At 36.4% G+C, this 22,240-nt stretch overlaps 1 protein-coding gene across 1 annotated transcript in view; it reads left to right on the plus strand.

The window, feature by feature from the left end:
* Ptp69D (Protein tyrosine phosphatase 69D) overlaps positions 1 to 22,240 on the plus strand; it is a 196,680-nt gene that overhangs the window by 99,890 nt on the left and 74,550 nt on the right. Inside the window, exon 13 of the mRNA XM_075362423.1 lies at positions 10,102 to 10,236. Coding sequence (XP_075218538.1) covers positions 10,102 to 10,236 — 135 coding nt within the window. The remainder of the gene's footprint in view (positions 1 to 10,101; positions 10,237 to 22,240) is intronic.

Here is a 22,240-nt window from a genome sequence, read left to right on the forward strand (position 1 = left end):
CTCTTTCATGTATTCTACATTGTAAGCCCTGTTGGCAAGGTTTAATCGCATATAGTTTTGGTCTGCCGCGATGGCTTGATAGAAGGGGTGTTGCTTGCATGGAAGTAATCCCTTAAGTTTTCATTCTGGCCGTAACATAGATTTTTAATATCGAGTACTCCTCTTTCATCTTCCTTTCTCGGGAGCGTGAATCTTTCTTTTGATGAGTGGATGTGGTGGGACTTTTCTTGGTAGAATATTTTTCTAGTGAGACTGTTCAACTCATCTAACTGTTTCACTGTACTTTATTATACCTAATGCACATGTGAGTACTGGTACTGCATATGTGCACTGCCTTCACTTTATTTCCCCCATTAAGCTCCGATTTTTTAATTAATTTGTATCTCTTTTCATATGCTTTCTTATGTTTTTCCTTAATGGCTTTGGCATTTTATCATTTGACATTTGATCACATCCTAGGTACTTGTACATGTCCTCTTCTTTCATTGCTTCTATGCTACCTGGAGTCTGCAGGTCGTAATTTTGCGCCTGGAGGAATTTTTCCTTCACTATGGCATTTATCTTGCATTTACTTATTCCTAGCTCCATTTTGATGTCTTCACTGAACATTTCGATAAGTTTGAGCAGTTACTGCAGCTGATGTTCAGTCCCTCCATAAATCTTTAAATCGTCCATATAGAATAGGTGTTGGCAATAATTGCTGTCAATAATTTTCATGTTGTCTGAAGGCATGTTATGGATCTATATTGAGCTGGGTCTGTCGTGTTATTACTTTTAGGCAAAAGGAATGTTATCCCCTCTGTTAACCATTTAGGTGTTTTCTCTGGATGTTCAATTATATCATTGCCTCTGCTAATATTGGGTGCGCTACATCAAACTTTTTTAGCTAAAAGTTATGCACTTTATCCGATTCTGGCGACTTCCAATTCTGAATGTCCCTAACTGCTTCCCTCACATCATTGAGAGTGATCTTAATGTAACTCATTGTTTCGATGTTTCTCCATTTTCGATCTTCTGCTTTTATTCAGGCGGCATTTTTATTATATTCCGTGCTACTCGACTAGATGTTCTTCCAAAATTCTTCCACTTGTTCTTGGGATGGTAGTTCAGAGTTGCCGTTTTTCTCCTCTGACAATTTTCGGTAAAATAATCTCTCATTTTGTTCAAACTTTTTATTTTCTTCTCTTCCTCTATTTGACTTCTTATATCGTCTCAATCGTGTTGTGAGGGCAGCTAGCTTTTGCTTTTTCATTTCTAATGCATAATCCGCACTTTTAAGTTCGTACCTGCTAATAATTTTTTCCATCTCTTGTTTTATCCTTAATCTGACTGTTCCTTGCCTGTATGTTTCTGATTTTCCGATTTCTTTCTGTACCTTTTCTGTTTTATTTTCAAGTCTTTGCTGCCAAGATTGGTTAACATTTTTGTTCCCTAACTTTGGTGTTGTTAATATTTTTTGCAAGTTGTTTCTTACAACAGCTACTGCCCCACAGTAGATTGTCATTTATTTCTTCTAAACCTATTCTATTAGTTTCTGCTGCTTCTATTATTTCTGATATTTTATGTTCAGTTTCTTTATTTACCATGTGTATTAGTGTTCAGGTATTCTTTTGATACACCAATTTAGGCAACCGTGGTTGTTGAGGGGGTGCCAGGTCACTGTATTCTATTAGAGATCTTTGGAATTCTTCTCTTACTTCTTCCAACAAGTCATTTTGATATATATTTCTTATATTCTGTGGAGACTCCTGACTAGCATTTGTGGCGTGATTACTTATTGCATTCTCATTATCGCTGGTGTTATTGTCGACAATATTTGGTGTTAGCATTCCCGGTTCTTGTACTTTTGGTTCATATTGCTCACTTCTTTGGTCCACTATTTCTCTGACTTCATTGTTTATTTTCTCCAGTGTATGCATTGGGATCTGGTTGTTTTTCTCAATGGCCCTCTTTTGGTCTGCAATTTGTTGCTCTGTCAGTTTGAGTACTGCAGGAATTTATGTATAAACTGTTAATGCAAGGGTACCCTGAACTACCCTGTCATGTCGTTTTCCAATCTAGTTATCATATAGTAACAGCGCATGATGTGCCTGTCAGTTTTAAGCGCTGTCTTGGTTTTCCAGCAGCAGTGGTCACAGGCATTGCCTGCGAAACACTAACAGTGGGCTCAGCATGATTATGTTTGGCACTGTTTTCTTCAGGTGATGCAGCAGTAGTTGCTCTATGTGGCTCGATGCTACTGACTCCATCAGAGGCCACGGGGGGCTGTCGCATATAGAATGAACGGGGACCAGCCTGCCCACATCCTTGTTCATCCATATTATCCAAGGCTTCATTATTATTATCCATTTACATGGGTTTTCTGTGCATTTTATGCACTGCATTACCTACTGCCAGGTAATGATACCAGCTGATCCTGATGTGGATTGCAGACTCTGACCAGACACCTGCTCACTCTGAGACAGATGCTGCCTGGATTTTGTTTCTGTTTTGGTTCGCAGGAGTATTTTATTTTGCCCTTACCTGGCATATCGGCCGAGCATTCTCTATCTGTCAAATGGGGATGTGCTTGATGGAGGACAGGAAACCTCTCATGGGGTGAGGTTTAATAATATTAATTTTTTTTTGGAGTTTTAGGGGCATCGACTGCTGTGGGGTCATTAACTCCATCCACAACAAAAAGAAAAAAAAAGGTATTATTCCCTCCTAGTAACAAAACACAAGCGACATAGTCAAAAGACTTGTCAATAAAAATCATCTAAAACACCGACTCAGAAATAAAACCCAAAAGAATACAACAATTCAAGGGTGTAAATTGTCCTTGCAACTTACAAACAAGAAACCATTTCTTTCAAAATGTTGTCAATCAGTTCAAATTTTATATCTAGTAAAAAGCTCCCTTATAATCATCATTCAGAAGTATATATAAACATCAAAATATAATTATATATAAATTATGACAAGAGTGTAAAGGGCTCTTGTCGTTTTTCCTTTGGCAATCCTTTTCTAGACTTTATCTCCATCCTGCGAAGGGCCTCGATGTTGAAATCCATGAAGTCCAAGTCCTCCGAGAAGGAGGAGTCTGTTCCCCTGCCGAAAGTCTCAGAGGATCTCCTGCACCCAGCGTCGGATGACCCCGGCTCTGATTGTGCAGATAAAAGTACATCGCAGTCCATGCTGGATGCACTTACAGATGGTGTTTGTGGGGTGGTCAATTGTCTCCCTCTCCATTAACGGTTGTTGTACTTTCAGAGATTCCACTTTTGGCTTCTTAAAGTCCTCCTTTTTCAGAATCATTACTTCTGGTTTTGCAGATCCCTCGGCGGGGATTTTTACCTCCTGCACTTTTCCTTTTATCAGTTCAATGTTCTTAACAGTTGCTGTTTTGGTTATTGGATCAAGTTTTGACTTTTACGGTGCTACTGCTTTCGACAGATTTATCCGTTCTGTTTTCTTCTGCAATGGCTTTGGACTGATTCCTCTTGATGGTCAACACATCATTTTGTCCTCGATGATACGTTTGATCATTGTAGCCAAGGCTGGTGCCAGTTCTGCAAGCATATCCTTTGATTTTACAGAAGCAGTAGAAGCCGCAAGAGCTGCCACAACTTGCGTATACGTAGCTGCTTTAGGTGTCCTGGCAAGCACAATTTTTCTTGCATCGAAGTAGCTCACTTTCTGTGGTATCTTAGTTTCTTGGATAGCTACTTCCTGTTTGAATATAAGACGGTTCCTGGACTTTGCAGAATGGTGTCCATGACAGTTGACACATACAATGGGATCCCTGCACTGGTCATCCAGGTGTAACGGTTCACCGCACATATATCTTTTCTTATACAACGTGTGGCCGTTTGCCCAAATCTCTGACACCCAAAGCAACGCAGGGGTGTAGGAATAAATGGACATACATCCAGCTTGTGAAAACCAGTCTTAATGTTCTCAGGACACTTTGGTTTATTGAAAGTTAGCATGTGTGATGCGAAGGGTTGAACTTCCCCATTTCAACGCATATTTAAGCGATGGCACACAGCAACACCTTGATTGTTCAGTTCATCTACAATCTGTTCTTCGGTGCAGTTCAACAAATCTCTACACACGACAACGCCTTCTGAGGTGTTCAAAGTACTATGAGGAGATACCTCAATGTCCATGACTCCTAGTTTCATTGCTTTTAATTGTCGTAATGACTGAACATAATTTACCATTTCAACGAAAAGTCCCACTGCAGTTTTCCGCGTTTCCTTCACCAGTCCTCCAGCAGCTTCCATGATGCCACGAGCTATCACAAAAGGACTAGTTTTCGTAAAATCACTGTCTTTTTTCTTAATAACCAAATATTTTGGTACTGAACCATTATTCTTGGGTCTAAACTTATACGTTTCCCTCTTTTTCCTGTTCTGATTCGATAATATCTTCCTTATTGCTGAATTCGACACTTTTCCTTCGCTTCAGTTGTGAAGCTAAAGGCTCTCCTGAATGAGGGCTTTTACGTGGACCCTCTGCCACATTAGGTGTGGATGATAAATTTTCCATAAACCTAAATTACGTCAGTCATTATGTCACAAAGTGCGGGTGGAGAGAGGGTTGGGCATGCCCTGGACCATTGATCCTGTCTGGGTTCCCCCAGTCAGCTGCCTCTCACAAATTTCACCCGGGCCAAAAAACCAGTTACTGCCTCACCCATGTTACCGACATCTCAGGGCTCGCACATAGCAGGAAGGGCTCTGATACTGTTACCCATTGGACAATCCCTGCCAAAGACTGAAGTGACTGGCTCACACTGGACGGCACAAGACATTGGCAGAGCAAGCTCACAGGAGCCCACCCTCAACCTGGCCCCACAACCGAGAGGAGGGATTAGCACTCCCCGTCTGCACTCTTCCCAGCATCGCCAAACAGATCACGGTCATGCCTCCCACCACTGCTGCAAGCAGCGGAACTGAGAAGCACAACTGCAACCATCTCAGATAGCTGGGGACTGCCAATAATGTACTCCAAAAGGAGCTCCTGAGCAAGACCATTTCCTCATTGGTCGATATAAGTAAAGGTACCGAAGTACCATGTCATTGCCTGCCCCGGTCGTGGGGTTGGAGTTATCCAGGGCATTATTTTTTTCCTAAGATTTTCCAGGGTATTGAATACTTTGCTCATGAGCCCATTCCCACATCAAAAAGAAAAATAAAGGCGTAAAAAAAATAAAATAAAACTTAAAATGAGACATTCCGCACAAAACTTATCATTGTTACTTTAATTCTGGTTTATACTAACAAATAAAGAAAATGATTATGAAAAAGCTTAATTTAAAAAAATACTAATTGATGTTAGCTAGTTCATCTCCTAGGCTTTCCTTTCGGCCATCCTTTTTTTTGTTTTTTCTCCATCCTCCTTACAGCTTCTACTTCAGATGATAATGTGTCTGAAGCATCGGACATGGCATTATCTTCCCTTTCAGATACCAACGATGTTCTACGGCTGGCATCTGGTGTTGACAATTTAGACGGAGCGGCCAGCATGGATGTTACCCCAAACTTGACTCTATCTCTAGTGACATACTTGGCTCAGCTTAAGCACTAGTACTGTCCTTTGATGCCCTCTGGGCTTTTGGAGGTTCTGTAGGTGCCAGTTCAATATCTTGTACGTCTGGTACTTTCTCAATTGTTACTTGCACTTCCATCAGACTACTTTCATGCTTTTTCTGTGCCCTTGCCACACCCTCCCTCGCCCTATGGCTGGTCAAAGGAGTGATGAATTTTGCTTTTCACATGTTACACTTTCCTTATGCACATCAGTTGGTGGTCCCGTGATCACAGGTTTTGTTACTTATTTCAGTGGAGGGAATTCGATCATAACATTCATCTGTGTCAAAGTTTTCACAGGAGAAATTATTTCTTTTTGCCAACTAGATTCAATCTTTGTTTCAATGTTTGTTTTTATCACAGTCGCAAGACTTGGTGCAAGTGTGGAAAGCAGCTGCTTCAGCGTATGTCGTTGTTGGACAAGGAGCTCTACTACTAACAAATTTCCATGCTTCAGGATAGCTTATTTTCTGCAGCATCTTGACTTCCTGTATTGCCGTCTCCAATTTATATACACAGCAACTTCTTGACTGACTGTTATGATGTCCTTTGCAGTTAATGCAAATAGGAGGATCTTTGCACGGATAGCCTTCATGAGTTTCAACTCCACACACACAGATTTATTGTCCTGTACATCTGATTACAGTGTGTCTGAAATGCTGACATTTGAAACATTGCATAGGCTGCGGGATAAATGCACACATATCTAGACGATGAATTCCAGCCCGTACTCTTTTAGGCAAATTAGGACGATTGAAGGTCAACACTTGTGACACTGAAGAAAGAACTTCATCATTTCTCCTTATGGTTAACCTGCGACAATGAATCACTCCCTGAGTCGACATCTCCTCCACCATTTCTTCTTCCATGCAATTAAGATGGTCACTGCAAACAACGACTCCTTTCGACGAGTTAAGTGTACTGTGTGGTTGGACAGACACAGGGAACTCACCGATTTTCTTTATAGCTTGAACCTTTAAGCTTTGTCTATCATTTACGGTTGCGTCATACGAACCATTAAAAGTCTTGCAAATCTCCTTAACAGCACCACCACAATTTGTGATTTCTTGGGCTATCAAGAATGGAGTGACTCTGGAAGTTTCCATTCTCTCTCGTTATCACTAGATGCCTAGGTTTGGGTACACTGTTGCTGAATAGAACATTATGCAAATCTTTTCTAATTTGTTCAGTATCTTTCTTTATCTTGTAGGTTTCCTTGTTTCATTTCCGCTTTGTTTCTGGCGAATGAGATATTTCTAATTGCGGGTGTTTATGTGACCCTCTGCCATGTTTGTTTGTTCAAGAGTTTTCATTTACTTTGATCCCTTCTGTAGTAAGGCTAGCTGCTGGTGTACACCCCCACTCCAGGGCTACCAACCTTGGAGGTCTAATTCGGTACTTCGGTGAAATCGGCATATGTCCTGGCAGAGAACAGATGCACAATCTCTACACCGACTCCAGGCTCCTGCTCACTGAAGCTTTCAGAGCTCCCATGCACCGGCATACATGGGCATCTTTGCTACATGCTTGCTATTGCAGGGGGCATGTGGACAATGGAAGGGTTTCTGTAACACCTGCAACATCGTAATATCGACACTGCCCGCCACATTGCCAGCTCCAAGTCTAGTATAAGTCCATATCCAAATCATTTATTTATCCGTGATCTGCAAGTGGCCAAAAATTCCAATCCATCTCAGTGACCTGAAGGTGAGAGACAGGTCAAACAACGCATTCCGAGAAACATATTTGGTGCCCCGCTAGCCAGCTATACATAATGTACATATGTACAGCTGCTGCCACCCTGGACGTGGAACGTAGATGTTGTGTTCTGGACGTGGGGATCATCTACCTCAGGGCATTATTATTATTTATTTATTATTTTTTTTGTGGTTTTAGGGGAATTGACTACTGTGGTCATTAGCCCTTTCCACAACAAAAAAAAAAAATATAGAAAACAAATATTCTCTACCCTCCCAATACGAAAAACTCTAGCGACATAGTCAACATGCAAAATATCTTTTCCTCCCCCGAAAAACAAAAACTGGTGACATAGTAATCGACTATTCTTGTCAAAATAAAAGAGAGCATTTAAAAAAGACTTGTCAATGGTTAATAAAAATACAAAATAATAAGGGTGTAAAGGCCCTTGTCATTTTAAAATATTTCTATTTATTTCTTATGAAATTTAGTCAATAACTCTCAAAAACAAAACTTGTCAGTGATGTAGATTGAAATACACATCAATAAAATCTGTTGAACGAAAACAAGCCAAGGGTGTAAAGGGCCCTTGTCATTTAATATCACACAAAAAAACACTTATATTCCATCTGAAATATCTATTTTAATTTTTTTTTTAAATTGAAATTATATTTATTTCTACAAAATCTCATTTATGATGTGTGATCTTACTCTGTTAACTTTTATCGCCTAGATTTTCCCTTAGGCCATCCTTTTTTCTTGCTCTTTTCCATTTTTGTGAATGCCTCGATGCCGAATTCTGCTGTATCTGATACATCCGACATCGATCCGTCAGTTCCTCCAGTAGAAAACACAGAGGATATCTGTCAAGACTGGATGTGCTCACTGCGAGAGTGCATGGGGCGGCCAAATGTCTCATTGCCTCTCAGCTAAAGGCCTCATTGATTTCGGAGGCTCGATTTTAGCTTTCCTAAAATCTTCCTTCTCTAAGATAGATATGTTCGTTTTCGTGGGTCCCAGAGCTGGGATTGTTCAACCTAACTTTGGTTTCAGGTTCCTTCATTTGCTTTGGACTTTGCATTGCCTTTGAGTTAGTTGAAGGCTCATTTTTTGGAGAAGTCAGACACTGTTGCTTTGGCAGGTCTGTGTTTGTTTTAGACGACTTTGTGCTGTTTTCCGTAAATGCTTGATTCCTTAACTACTGATTAACGATTCTTTCTAGCAACATTATTATGACTGGCACCAGTTCTGTTACCACGTCGTTAGGTTTGACTGTGGCTGCAGGAGCAGCAGCAACCTGTGCATAGGTCGTGGTCTTTGGCATTCTGCTATGCACGATTTGTTTAGCTTCGAAATAGCTGACCTTTTGTATGTTCTTTACTACCTGTATTGCAATTTCCTCCTTATATTTTGGACAATTTCTTGATCATGCGCTATGTTGTCCATTATAATTTACACAGATCGGTGGGTCCCTGCATGGATCATCCGGGTGCAAGGGATTACCACACGTGCAAATCTGCTTCCTCGTGCATCTCGCAGCTGTGTGTCCAAATTTTTGACATCCGAAACACCGCAGTGGTGTTGGGATGAATGGCCGCACATCAAGCCTATGAAATCCTGCCTTTATTTTCTCCGGACATTTAGGTCTGACAAATGTTAACACCTGCTACGTGGAGGGTAAAACTTAGAGGTATTTAGCTTACTGTGTAGTAATACTTCAACATCGAAAAGTCCAGTCTTTTTGGTTTTTAATAATCACAATGACTGTAAGTCGTTAATAATTTCGACAAATAATCCCATCGCAGTCTTTCTTGTATCTCTCACCAGTCCTCTAGCTACTTCAGTGATGCCACAAGCAATCACAAAGGGGCTGATCTTAGAAAAATCACCATTTTGTTTCTATATTATTAGATACCTAGGAATAGGTCCTCCACTCTTAGGTTGAAGCTTGGTTCGATCCTTCCTTTCTAGTATAATAAGGTCCTCCTTATCACTAAACTCAACGCTATTCCTCTTTGCTGCCGAAGAAAGAGGATCTCCAGAACGAGGGTTTTTACGTGGACTTTCTGCCACAGAAGTTGTGGAAGCTCTTGTTTCCATAAACCCATGTATCATCAGTCAAATTGACACAAGGTTCAAGCGGAGTGACTGTTGGGTGTGTCCTGAATCAATGATCCTGCCTTGGACAAATTTAACCAGTCTGCCGCCTCCCACAAATTTAACCCGGGCTGGGAAGTGAGGCACTGCCTGACCCACAATACCAACATCCCAGGGCTCACATGTAGCAATAAGGGCTTCAACACCCTTACCCATGGGACAATCCTTGCCAAAGGCTGAAGTGACTGACCCACACTGGACAACGCAGGACTTTGGTAGAGCAAGTTCACAGCAACCCACCCTCAACCTGGCCCAACAACATGAAGAGGGATGGGCACTCCCCATTCGCACTCTGCTCAGTGTCGGCAAACAGATCACGGTCATGCCTCCCACCACAGCTGCAAGCAGTGGAACTGAGAAGCACAACCGCAACCAGCTCGGATAGCCAATCCTGTACTCTAAATAGAATTCCTGAGAAAGACCATTTCCCCGTTGGCCGGCATAAGTAGAGGTACCGATGTACCATGTCGTTGCCCACCCCGGACGTGTGTATAGATGCTGCGCGGATGTGGGGTTGAATTTGATCAGCTTATTATTATTATTATTATTATTATTATTATTATTATTATTATTATTATGTTTATAATTTAATTTTTGTCATAAAAAAATTGTTTTGTTTTGTTTTTAGGCAATTGGTTTTTGTTATGTTGTGTGTTATTTGTCATTTTAGAGTATTTGTGGTGAAACTAAAAGATCAACAGAGTATAGCTGACTTACCACCACCTCAAGATTCATCTGTTACTTCTTATCAAGAGGTGCATCATGGAAAATCTGGTGGCGCATATTTGGCTGATATGTTTGATAGGTATGGTTTATCAACCTTTCTATGGGTAATAAATAGGCTTTTTAACATGTGGTTCCTACATAAATATTTATCACGTATGTAGATAATCAGTTGAATTGTAATGCTGCAAATATTGCAAATAAAAGTTGGGAATTAATTTGCAACATTAATTCTGCAGTGGACCACGAAAAAGTAGCCCCATCAGAATACAGAATATTGCATTGAACATTAACATTATAAATTTGCTCACAGGACATTGGCATGGAAAATTGAACCAAAGGAAGGGGACATACATTCCTATCTAAGAACTCCCCTTTCGTGAGTCACATGATCTTCCCTCCCACCACTCCCTTCCATGCTCTGTTTGTCAGTTGTCTGGTGGGATCAAGAAGGTGGGGTGTATTGTGTTATGTGTGTGTTAGTAATGTATTCGATACCAGAATGGGTGAATATTGTAAAGTTGTACATAAAAACTGGTTGTTTGACGGAAAAACAGGAGTTATTTCGTAAAGTGTTTCCTAATTATCCCTCCCAGCTAAATGCAGCATTCAACAATAGGTGCAGAAATGGCACCTAAGTTCGTTTAATAGTGTAGGATCTGCAACTTTAAATTATTTTTTAAACTCCTGATGTGTTATATTTGAGGATTTTTTTTTTAATACACATAAAAGAATATATTAAGGTATTTATTTAGTAATTATTTTTTTTTTTTGATTAGGTTGTTTTTTGTTGTTTAATATGATAAGGTTTATTATTAACATACTTTATTTTATATGTATATTAATAACGCTTATCGCTAAAATGCAATTAGAAATTCAAAAATATAATTTTTTTTTTAATTTCTAACATTAATTTTTGTACTTTTTTAAAAGTTTATCATTACCGATTGTAAAATTACAAACAACAAATCGTATACTTGTATTGTTAGCATTATCAAATACAGATTAATTAAAGTTATATTATTTGAAGTTGTAGTAATTTTGAGTAATCTTAAATTTTTACATTCACCGAAAGTTTTACATATTTTCTTGTGCTGTCTCATCTATCAGTTAAACTCAGAGTTACTTTATTTAAAGGTTGAATTTTATTTATTTACATCATATTGACAATTCAATTAATTATCACTGGCACTATTTCCACAGTATTAACTACATGACTAACTACTGGTCAGAGATATGCAGAAATTTCTGTTCGATTTCTTTACTTATTTGAATCTGTTAACTTTCAGTGCTGTTTCTGATTATTAAATTTATAGCACATTCTTTTAATTATTTGATTTGTATAATCATGAAATATATAATTTAGTAAAGTAATATCAATATGTAAAAATAATTACTGTATATTAGACTTGTAAAAAAATTAATTAATTAACTTAAAAAAAATCATATAGCTACTCTCATTATGTTCATTTTAAACTTTTTCTTAACAATTTGAAAGCAAATGAATCAATACAGAGTGGAAATGACCATTTATTAGGTGTCTACCGAACAATCCAGTATAAATTTGAATACTTCAAAATTTTAATACAATTTTTCATATTATTAGATCAGTATTATATACCTTATCAAATTTTCTTTACAGCCATCTTCTGGGATAGGATCTTAAAAATTTTGAAGTAGATTGTTGTCAAATTTAGTCATGTAACGAACATTTGAAACAAGTTAGCAAAGGAACTCAGAACTGTTTATTTTTGCTTATTGTATCGTAAATTTCCATTGAGCAGACCGATCGTGTAATTGCCATACAATCTTTGTAATTCACTTCTGATTATTAAATGTTGACCTAGAAAATTAAATAGGATTAGCTTAATTTAAGATTGTCACTGCTTTGTTGGCATTTTTCTCTTGGCACAATCATTGTGTTTTTTGAGTTTTCAGGTAGTGTTTTATTTTTTTTAAAGAAATAAAATTATTAGCTTATTCAGTTGCGATTCTTTCATGTGTTATTATATTACACATGAAAGGTTAGGTTAGTGATTCTATTTGATTAATATTGTGATCATTTGATCTTACATGCTCTGTGTTAATTTATCAATGCTTTGTGTTATTGGATGTGACCTATCTTTCTAGGTATATTAGTATTGTTAGATTAGATACATTTTTGTGTTAGGTTTATATTGTAAGGGTGAGGACTCGTGCTTTACTTTCTTTGAGGTAATAAGTGTAACTTGTAAGAATGGTGTTTGCCTTGTTGGCATGTTTTCATGTCTTACTCGCCTTTCGTGTTGCATTTTTATTTCCGTGCTTTATCCTTGTTCTGTGTTTTAAATAAGATTAGGTTAATGGTAAGATTGTTTTATGCCTTGCTGGCTGGTCTATTGCCTTCATTGTGTTTCGCAAAGGTTTATGCCCGTATTATGTTGGTCTTAAGCATTCTATATGTTTTATTGGTACTAGTGAGCACATTGCGTGTGAAAGCGCTGACTGTAAATATGTTTTGGCAGATTTTGTAGACATAGAGGCAGCATTACCTTCCTTGTATTGGAGTTCTGTCCTCTATGAGTTGGAACGCTGCAATGTTCCCGTAGCCCTGCAGGCCGTAGTACGTGACCACTTATCTTTATCACATGGTTCTGTTTAAGGATGCACATGTAGGTGTGGAAAAGTTCGTCACCAGGGGAAGCCCGTAGGGCTCTGTTCTCGGCCCCTTGCTGTGGAACCAAGTATTCGACAGATATTTGGGACTGACATTCCCATTAGGGGTCACGGCCAGGCTTTCGCCGATGACTGTGTCCCGTTAGTTTGTGGTAACTTACGACCGCAGCTAGAAGACCGAGTGCAGGCAGCTTTTTCAACCACAGAGGGCTGGATGGACATCAAAATTTAAAGATTTCTGTGCCCAAGATGAAGTTTATGCTTCTCAAGGGTACAGACAAATTATCATACAGTTGTAACCCCTGTATTAAGTATAAAGGGTGTGTAATCAGCAGAGTTCATAAGTACCTGGGTGTGTTGCTTGATGAGAAGTTGTTTAGCAACTACATTAGCCAAGTAGCGGTGGATGCCGTCTCTGTGATGTACAAGCTTAGGAGGATTGCTCGAAAAGATTACGGGCTGTCAGGCCTTCATTTGTACATGGTGTATCGACGTGTCTTTGAAAGTATGATCTCTTATGCGTCATCCATTTGGACGCATAAGTTGGAAAGAAATTGAGCACTTACTCATTATTTAAGGAGTGCCCAGCGCAGAGCCTTAATTGTATGCACTGGTATTTTTTAAAACAACCTCCTATGAGGCTACCACTGTATTGGGAAAGGCTCTCCCAATCGATTTAGTGGTGAAAGTTCGGGTAGCAAGAATGGCACGCCACAACTAAGGGAATGTAATTGTATAGATTTATACAGAATCTTTATGCCTCTCCTTCGTTTTTAAGGGAAACAGGAGCCCGAGGGCTCTCCAACCATGTAAATTTAAACCAGTATTTGTTTTGGTTTCACCTGGTAGCTGATGAGCTGTGCGTCTGCGGGGAGGTCCAGTCAAACGAACACATGATGTTCAACCGTCCAGTTGTTGTGGGGGGGGGGGCAGAACTCACGCCAACCTGGAATTTAGAGGTCAAGGGGAAAATTGGCCACTCACAAGCGGCGAGTCAATGTAGCGAGAGCCACATTGTTAGACCGTGTGGAAGTTCCTTGATGCGGTTGCTTTGTTCAACCGACATCAGTAATATTCCGAAGGGAAAAGACTCCTACTACACTGCTGTAGGAAGCTAACCAAGAGATGTGGCTGGTTACCAGTCAGATTAAGGCTCCAAGCGCTTTAATGGTAGACAGGTACTTGCTGGCATTCAGCGGCCTTGGCGTGGCAGTGAATTCCTATTTTTGATGAGATAAAATTAATTATTGATAGTCATATATGTTTTAGTAGTTGACGGGGTGTGCCTACTCATTTTAGTGATATATGACAAGAGGTTGGTGGGACACAAGCGAGTGGTATATGGTGCAACGCTTATTCCGCTCATGCGTTTTTTTTAGCTCTAGAAGCTAGTTAGGACACTGGTCGCTAAACTGTTTCGAAGCTCAGTAGTCGTTTCAGGCACAGACATTCAGTCTTATGCTTCAGGGTGACCGATTAGGGTGGTGGCAGGAGAAATGCCAAGCAAACCAAAACTAGTGAGTTCATAAGGTGGCAGGCACATCCAGAAGTTATGCCTTCAGGTGGTCCAGAGGTGCATAGGTTTACTCCAAAGGGGGTTGGTTTTAGTCTGTAGTCTCTTGATGGTGGTTGGATTAGACCACCAGCATAAGTGCAACTCTTTATGCGTAAATGTATTTCCATCTCCCTCCCAAAACAAAAAAAAAAAGAGCACTAATGTTATACTTGATACGTATAGTCTGTTAATGCAACTCATTTTCCTTATTGTTTGTATTAGTACATTGATACAGTATGAAAATACATTTTTTACTTATTAATAGTTTGTTTCATTGTGTTCTATATTTAATCTTAGTGTTAATATTAAACTAAAAAATATATTTAAGATTTTGCATCTGTATTTATAGTTGTTATAGTTAGTTATACAGTGAAATCTCCCTAAGACGTACAGTCCCCCTGATTCCAGACAACTTTGGTCTTTTGTAGAGGTGCTCGCTTTAGAGAACATTATTCCTGGTGTGGCCATAATAATTCTTGCTAAAGATTTACAGGAATTAGTGTTTTTAATAAAAAAAACCTGTAATTGGAAGTACAGAATAAATTCCTTTCATTAAAATTACACTAACTTAGTCAAATGACATACATATTCCTGCAATAACATGAATAATTTGGTTGATCACAATAATGGAAAAGGAAAATAAAAACATTAATAAAAAAATGAAACAGGTTCTCAGAACATGTTAATAATTTTTGTAAAACAAATAAATTTTAAATATGAAAGTAGATACTGTAAACAAATGGGTAATTAATTTATTTAAACAAATGAAATGTGCATTGAAAAATACTGTAAATAGCAAATACAGTATTTACACAAATTTTGTTTATTAACCTCTAAAAACGCTTACTATTTGAATTATTCATTCAGCAAAGTCCGCGTACTTGACTTTGTCTTTTGTTTAAGTACTTCCTTTTCTACCACTATTTTAACTTCATAAAGTCAAAAATTTGATTATTATCAAGATTACTTCCTAAGTATTTTAATTTGTGGACACAATTTAAAGCATCATCTAAAGGAACAACTGAAATTTCATCATCTTTTTCCATCTAGTCTTTTCCGCATCTTTTGAAGTAGAAGCATTAGCATTTTTTTCGAGAATTTCTTTCTTCCAATCATTTTCTCTTTCACTTCATTAAAATCAAAGTCGATCTGATCTGCTGACCTAGTTCTATTCATTTACAGTTTTTTTTATTCATATTTTCTTCCTGAGGTAACCCAAAATCAATACCACCTTTCATAAAACATTTTTTTAGTGTGTTTTCATCCACACTAATCCACATTTCCGGTACATATTCCCTATCATATCCATCAAAGAAATTTTTGGAATAAAGTCATCTACATTTTGAACAAAGTTGATAACTGTTACAAGTCATTATTCGATGGTAATAATGAAGTTTAAATGATTGAATTATTCCAAGTTATATTGGTTGTGATTTACTTGTTAGCAAGAAAAACAAATAAATGTTACTTAATGACAATTATGGGTGACATGGGCATTGTCCAAAATTAACAGTACTTTTCTGTCTTGTTTTTTCATTTTGTCTGAATTTTTCAATGCAGTTTGTGAAAATCTATCGCGTCATTTAAGCATTACGATTTGCATAACGTTTTGCTTTCAGTTTGGACATATTGACATTTTTGAAATATCCTGGTCGCAGCAAATTGTATATGATTGATGGCAGGTTCTTTTTCTCTTATAGCATTGACACACAATGTCTTATATTTATACTTGTCTATATCAATACTTGTTTTAGTTTTGTTTTAGTATGTACTTTTTTAGTAAAATTTTTAGTTTTTTTTTGTACTGTACGCATTAGTACCTTTGAACAATAATGACTTAGTTGATAAAGCTTAATTAAAAAGTCCTGTTTTGTCAATATCCTTGAGATCATGGACATTTGTCAGTGCCGTTGAAATGTCTTTTATTAATAATGGCGACTGTTACAACCATTCTGCTGCTATGTTTTCACTGATGGATTCACTTCATCACATCTTTTAAAACAATATTGTTTTAGTGGCAGAATTTTTCCAGTTGATCACAGCTTCCTGTAAACGTCTTAATTTGAAGTTGTTGTGTGTAACTTACTACTTTTTCTTGCAGAAGTTTACTGCTGATAGGCAGTGTTTGTGCACTGGTGCCTTCAAACCAAGTCAAAGTTAAATCATTCACTTCTTTGTTTGGTTGAAAAGTTTGCTTTTCTTTAACTTTGTCAGCATTTTAAAACCACTTTACTTTTAACGATGGCCATTTTACTTTCTTTTTCTTTTAACATTTTGTGGGTTTGTGTTTTACCACAATTGTATTTTTCTGCTAATTTTCGTTGTGACAGTTCACAGCCGGCATCTTCAATAACTTAAATCGCATTTCTAAATTTAATATTTTGATTTTGTTTTTCCTGACATTTTACTAATGAAATTTTAAAAAACCTATAGTGACAAAAATTATTTTAAAAAATCGCATGAAAACACCAACATTAAACTGAGATGTACGGTTACATGTATTGTGTAACTCAATTGAAGGCAATAGTGACAAAATCAGAATTGAAGTTTGCTGCTGACATAACATGGTTTTTGTTTGCCTATGTAACATTAGAAATGTTCTATAAAGTAGGCTATGATAAACATTTTGGGCATACGTAACTATAAAAATGAATGAATAAATAGTGTATTTCTGTACATGATTTAAATCTATATTTTCTTGTCTTTTTTTTTTTTAATTAAATTTATTTTTGTAAATGATTGAAATGTTTTTGTACTAGAATTAAAATTTTCTCCTAATCTGCTGTTAAATTTTTGACCGATGCTTAGTTTTATATCAAAAAGAAGCAACTAATTAGTGGTCGTCTTCAATGAATGTTTGATGGTCTCAATCAGATTAGGCAGTGGTCAACTTAGAGAACAACAATAATAATATTATCAGTACTGCAATTTATTTAATTTTGAGAAATAATGGTTTTTTTACACAGGTAGTACAGTATTATTTATAGTAGTTTTTAATAGTGTAGCTCAAATATTTTGTGAGTAACGGATATTTTATAACTGATCAGAATTGCACAGAATTAGATCATAAAGTAGTCAAAAAATTATTACTATTACATTCCGTGAGGGGAGGGACAAGTAGGATCAATTTCATAATTATACAAATAACTGATTGATGCTAAGTAAACCGTGTTTCACAGAACTACATTAATTGTATAGAAAACAAAAGATATACAGAAAATAATTTTACAACACAGTAGAATTTATGATAAAAGTATAAATTTATATTGCTACATTATCTTAAATGTATATTTAACTTCTTTTTTTTTGAGACATCAGTTGACTGGTTTGCTGCTGTTCTTTATATTGTTTTGATCTATATATTCTCTATTCTTTCTAATCTTTTAAACTCAGCTCACTACATCCTTCATCCTCAATCATTTCAATGTTTTATTTATTCGAATCTTTTCCTCTATAGGGTTTAATTCTCACATCATTCTACTAAATTAACTAATATATCATTTTGAATTTTATTAACCCACCTAATTTATAACATCCTCCTATAACTCCACAATTTTGTATTGTGAATACAAAATTCTTTTGTAGTGAGACCTATTCTTTCCCTTTCTGTTTTACCTCACATCTATGTTTTATTAACATAAATTTTTATGCTCTAAACAAATATTTTGTAGAATTTCTAATTATTAGATGAAGTTTAGTACTAACAATCCTTTTCTTTTATGAAAGTCATACTTGCTTGTGCCAGTCTGCTTTTTAAGTTTGTGTTTGTCCATTCTTCATAATTTATATATATTTACATACATACATATATATAATTATTATTAAAATGTTATTTTAAAATTCATATTATTCACCTGTACTGTTAAATTATATTTAAATTCTATTAAATAAATCGCCTAGTACACAGTATTGAGAGAAGATGTATCTTACATTAATTTTTGATGAAAGTACTTTTGGAGGATTCCTCATCCTCAGTCATGATAGAAATAATTCCATTATTGTACAGAGTGTGGCAGCATAATATGCTGAATTGAAGGGTCAATAAAAACAAAGATTATAGATATCGTTGTAATTATGTTTTCACCACATGCTACTTCACTGGAAATTTACTTTTATCCTGTTATGAAAATTGTATCGTGCAAATGGTGCCCTCCATTGGCGATACACGGATTTACCCAAATCCTGAAGTGTTGGTCAACTCTTTTCAGCATAACAAGGGGTATGTTGGCTATTGCTTGGTGAATATTCTCCTTCACTTCAGCAAGGGTCCTTGTCTTTGGACAATCGGTGTACACAAGGGATTTCAGATACTCCCATAAAAAATAGTTACAAGAGGCTAAATCAAGTGAGTGCACAGGCCACTAAAGATTGCCTCTCAAAGAGATCAGGCGCCCAGGGAAGTTTTCTTGCAAAACACACATTGCCGTTCATGCCGTGTGTGCCATGACTCCATCCTACTGAAACCACACATCCCACAACATCCATTTCATCAAGCCATGGCAAAAAAAATGTTCGATCATTGTCACATAGCGATCAGAATTCACTCTAACTGCAACGTCATTCTCTTCAAAAAAGTAAGGGCCAATAATCCCTACTCTCGACAGTGCACACCAAACAGTTAGACGTTCACAATGAAGGGCCTCATGAAGTTCTCTGGGATTGTTTTCACTCCAGTAATGCATGTTCTGCTTGTTTATGCATCCAGAAAGATGGAAATGAGCCTCGTCACTAAAGAACACAAGCACATCGTCAGGCGCAAGCACATTCACGTGAAGGAATGCTTCACGTGCATTTTGATGAGCTGCACAATCGCGTTCATTGAGTTCTTGCACCACAGCCAATTTGTAAGAGTGAAAGTGGAGGTCATCATGAAGAATTCTCCTCACAGAACGATCAGATATTCCAAGGGCAGCTGCATGCTTGTGTGCCGAGTGTTGAGGAGATCGCAAAAAAGACTGCCTTACCGCCTCATTTTGGGGTGATCTCATGGACCGTTCCCTTGATCTTCTCTTTTCGACATTGCCAGTTCTTCTGAATGTGTTTACCCACATAACAGTCGATTGCCAACTAGGAACACGAGCTTGAAGTGTGTACGGAATGCTCGCTACATGGCGACAATCGAGCAACCATTAGAAAAGTAAGCCTCTATAGCAAATGTGCACTGTTCTTTTCGCCCACCACATTCTCGGTACTGAGGTGGAAGGGAGAAAAAACCTCCTGACCCACCTGTTTGAATGAGACCATGCGCACCCTCTAACGGCCAAACCTTTCTTCCTGGCACCTAATTCAAATCAACAAATTATGCTTCCACACCCAGTATAATAGAAATAAGGAGAATTGCCTATTAATTTTCATGAGTGCTGCTATCTGTTGCAGTTTTTATATGACTGTGCCCTTCAAATGCTGATGGTTTATCAAATTGAAATTCTGTTTATATTTATATGAGGTGTGGCTAAAAAAACCCACAAATTATTGCTGTAAAAACCTTTATTTGTTAATCTTCACAATTTTAGCGTTATTCCTTTCAATATACTCCTCTCCACAATCCCTACACAGCAGCTCCCATGTGAATTTTCCATCGGTCAAAGCAGTGTTGGAACTAATTTTCAGAAAGCATGTTCATGGTCTCCGTCACTTTGTCTTTCACAGCTTCAACTGTCTCAAATCTTGTTCCTTTCAGTGCTGATTTCACTTTGGGAAATAAAAAAAGTCACACAGGGCAAGGTTTGGTAAACAGGGTGGATGTTCCAAAACAGGGATCCCATGCTTGGCCAAAAACATCTTGACAGATTATGCAGTATGGGCCGGGGCGTTGAACTGATGAAGAATCTGTGACTTATTTTTTCACAACTCAGGTTGCTTTCTTTTTATTCGTTCATGGAGAGTAATGGACCTCAAGGTAGTATTGCTGAATCACAGTTTGATCTTCAGGTACCCAATTTGCATAGACAAGTCCATGGATGTTGAAAAACATGGTTGTCCTGGACGCGGGTCATCTTCAATTTCTTGTCACTTACCGTGAACCGTTTAAACCACTCAAAAACCTGAATGTGTGATAAACATTCATCAGCCACCATATACTTCTTTTAACAAAGGATGATTTTCTGTGGTGGATTTTCCAAGTTTTACAAGAAATTTCACATTAACGTGTGGCACTTGTAAGACACTTAATAGCCCAACTAAGGGGTTTGCAGTTGACTTGGTGAGAGGAATGAAGATAGGGGATGTCACGTGACTCAGCCATGTGCCGTTTGACATTCTTGCGCCTGCTGTTTGTCTGTAGATCGTTTAGTCCCTTTTTTTATTTAGCCACATCTCTATATATAATATTTTTCTGATATATTTAATTGTATGTCATCTTTATTAATTTCTAATACTTCTAAAATTGTTAACATCAGAAAAACATCATTACATGATGTTAACATTGTTAACATCATTAAATTGTTTAATATCAGAAATACAATATTATTATAGTTAATATACACAAAAAACCGCTTGCCAACAATTGAATTCAATGCATTCAAGCGCTTTCAAAATTAAATTCCATCTTCAGGAACTCTCATATTCGTCCTATTTATAACAAAACTATTGTTATAAATATAGTTATAACTATTTTTGCACTTGAATGCATCAAATTCAATTGTTGATAAGCGGTTTTTTGTATATATTAACTATAATTATATACTTATACCAACGGGCCATGCTTAACAAAATTATTATAAATTATAACCAAAAGTCTATGGTGTTAAAATTTTTCAACCTGAAACTAAATTTTCACAAAACTATAGCTAATATAAAATTTAATAAAAAATGTTTACTTAATAAAATAACACCAAAATACATAAATTAAAAATTAAAAATAACACCAAATCCACTAAAATTACTAAAAAGATATATGGAATATTACGGTTAAAAAAATTAAATAAAAATATTATACAATAAAAAGAATAATTTGAATACGCAGTTATATATTATGCATTCAGATTTGATTTATGGATTGGGATACATAATTTTTCATGAAATATTTGACATTTTCAATTATAAAATTAATAGAATTATGAATAATAAATATATTAATTTGAACAGGAAACTCAATAATTTAATAGACTATAACACAAGGCAGAATAATGATATAATTTATGATAATGCAATAGTTCAGAGACATAAATTTGGAGCAGACGTTGTTGACTACTAATTTAATGAATTAGTATTTAATGATAATGAAGTAAATATAATTAAACACTCATTTAAGTTTAATTTACCAACTTTAAATAAAAATAAAATTATCAAAAATATAATCATAGATGTAGAAGATAATATATTAAAAACTGACTTCATAAATAAACAAAATAAATTGAGATATCAGTTTGTAAATGTTATTGATAATATTAAAAATAATAACAAAATAGATTATCAATATAAACAATAAATAATAATTATCATATTATATATATTATACATATATTATATATATATATATATATATATATATATATATATATATATATTATACATATTATATATATATAAACTAAATAAGTTAGAAAATTTTCTAATGCAATTCATTAGGTCAACAACCAAAAAAACAAAAACAAAAGCAGAAAACCCGACATTTCGTCCAAGATGTAGGACTTTATCAAGACAAACCACAAATGACAAAAAACAACACCAGCAAACACTTATAAACCCCCCCCCCCCATTACCTAATCTAATAAAAACCAAAACCCCACTACTAAAATTGTTATCATTTCATAGATACTCCCACCCACCATCATTCCAATGATAACATTAAGTTACAATACGTTTTACGTCTTATAAAAAAGAATATTTGACTTTTCCATATGTTCCTGATTTGTCTGAAAATATTCAAAAAATT

This window comes from Lycorma delicatula, chromosome 4, assembly GCF_047948215.1.
Source record: "Lycorma delicatula isolate Av1 chromosome 4, ASM4794821v1, whole genome shotgun sequence".
Classification (NCBI taxonomy): domain Eukaryota; kingdom Metazoa; phylum Arthropoda; class Insecta; order Hemiptera; family Fulgoridae; genus Lycorma; species Lycorma delicatula.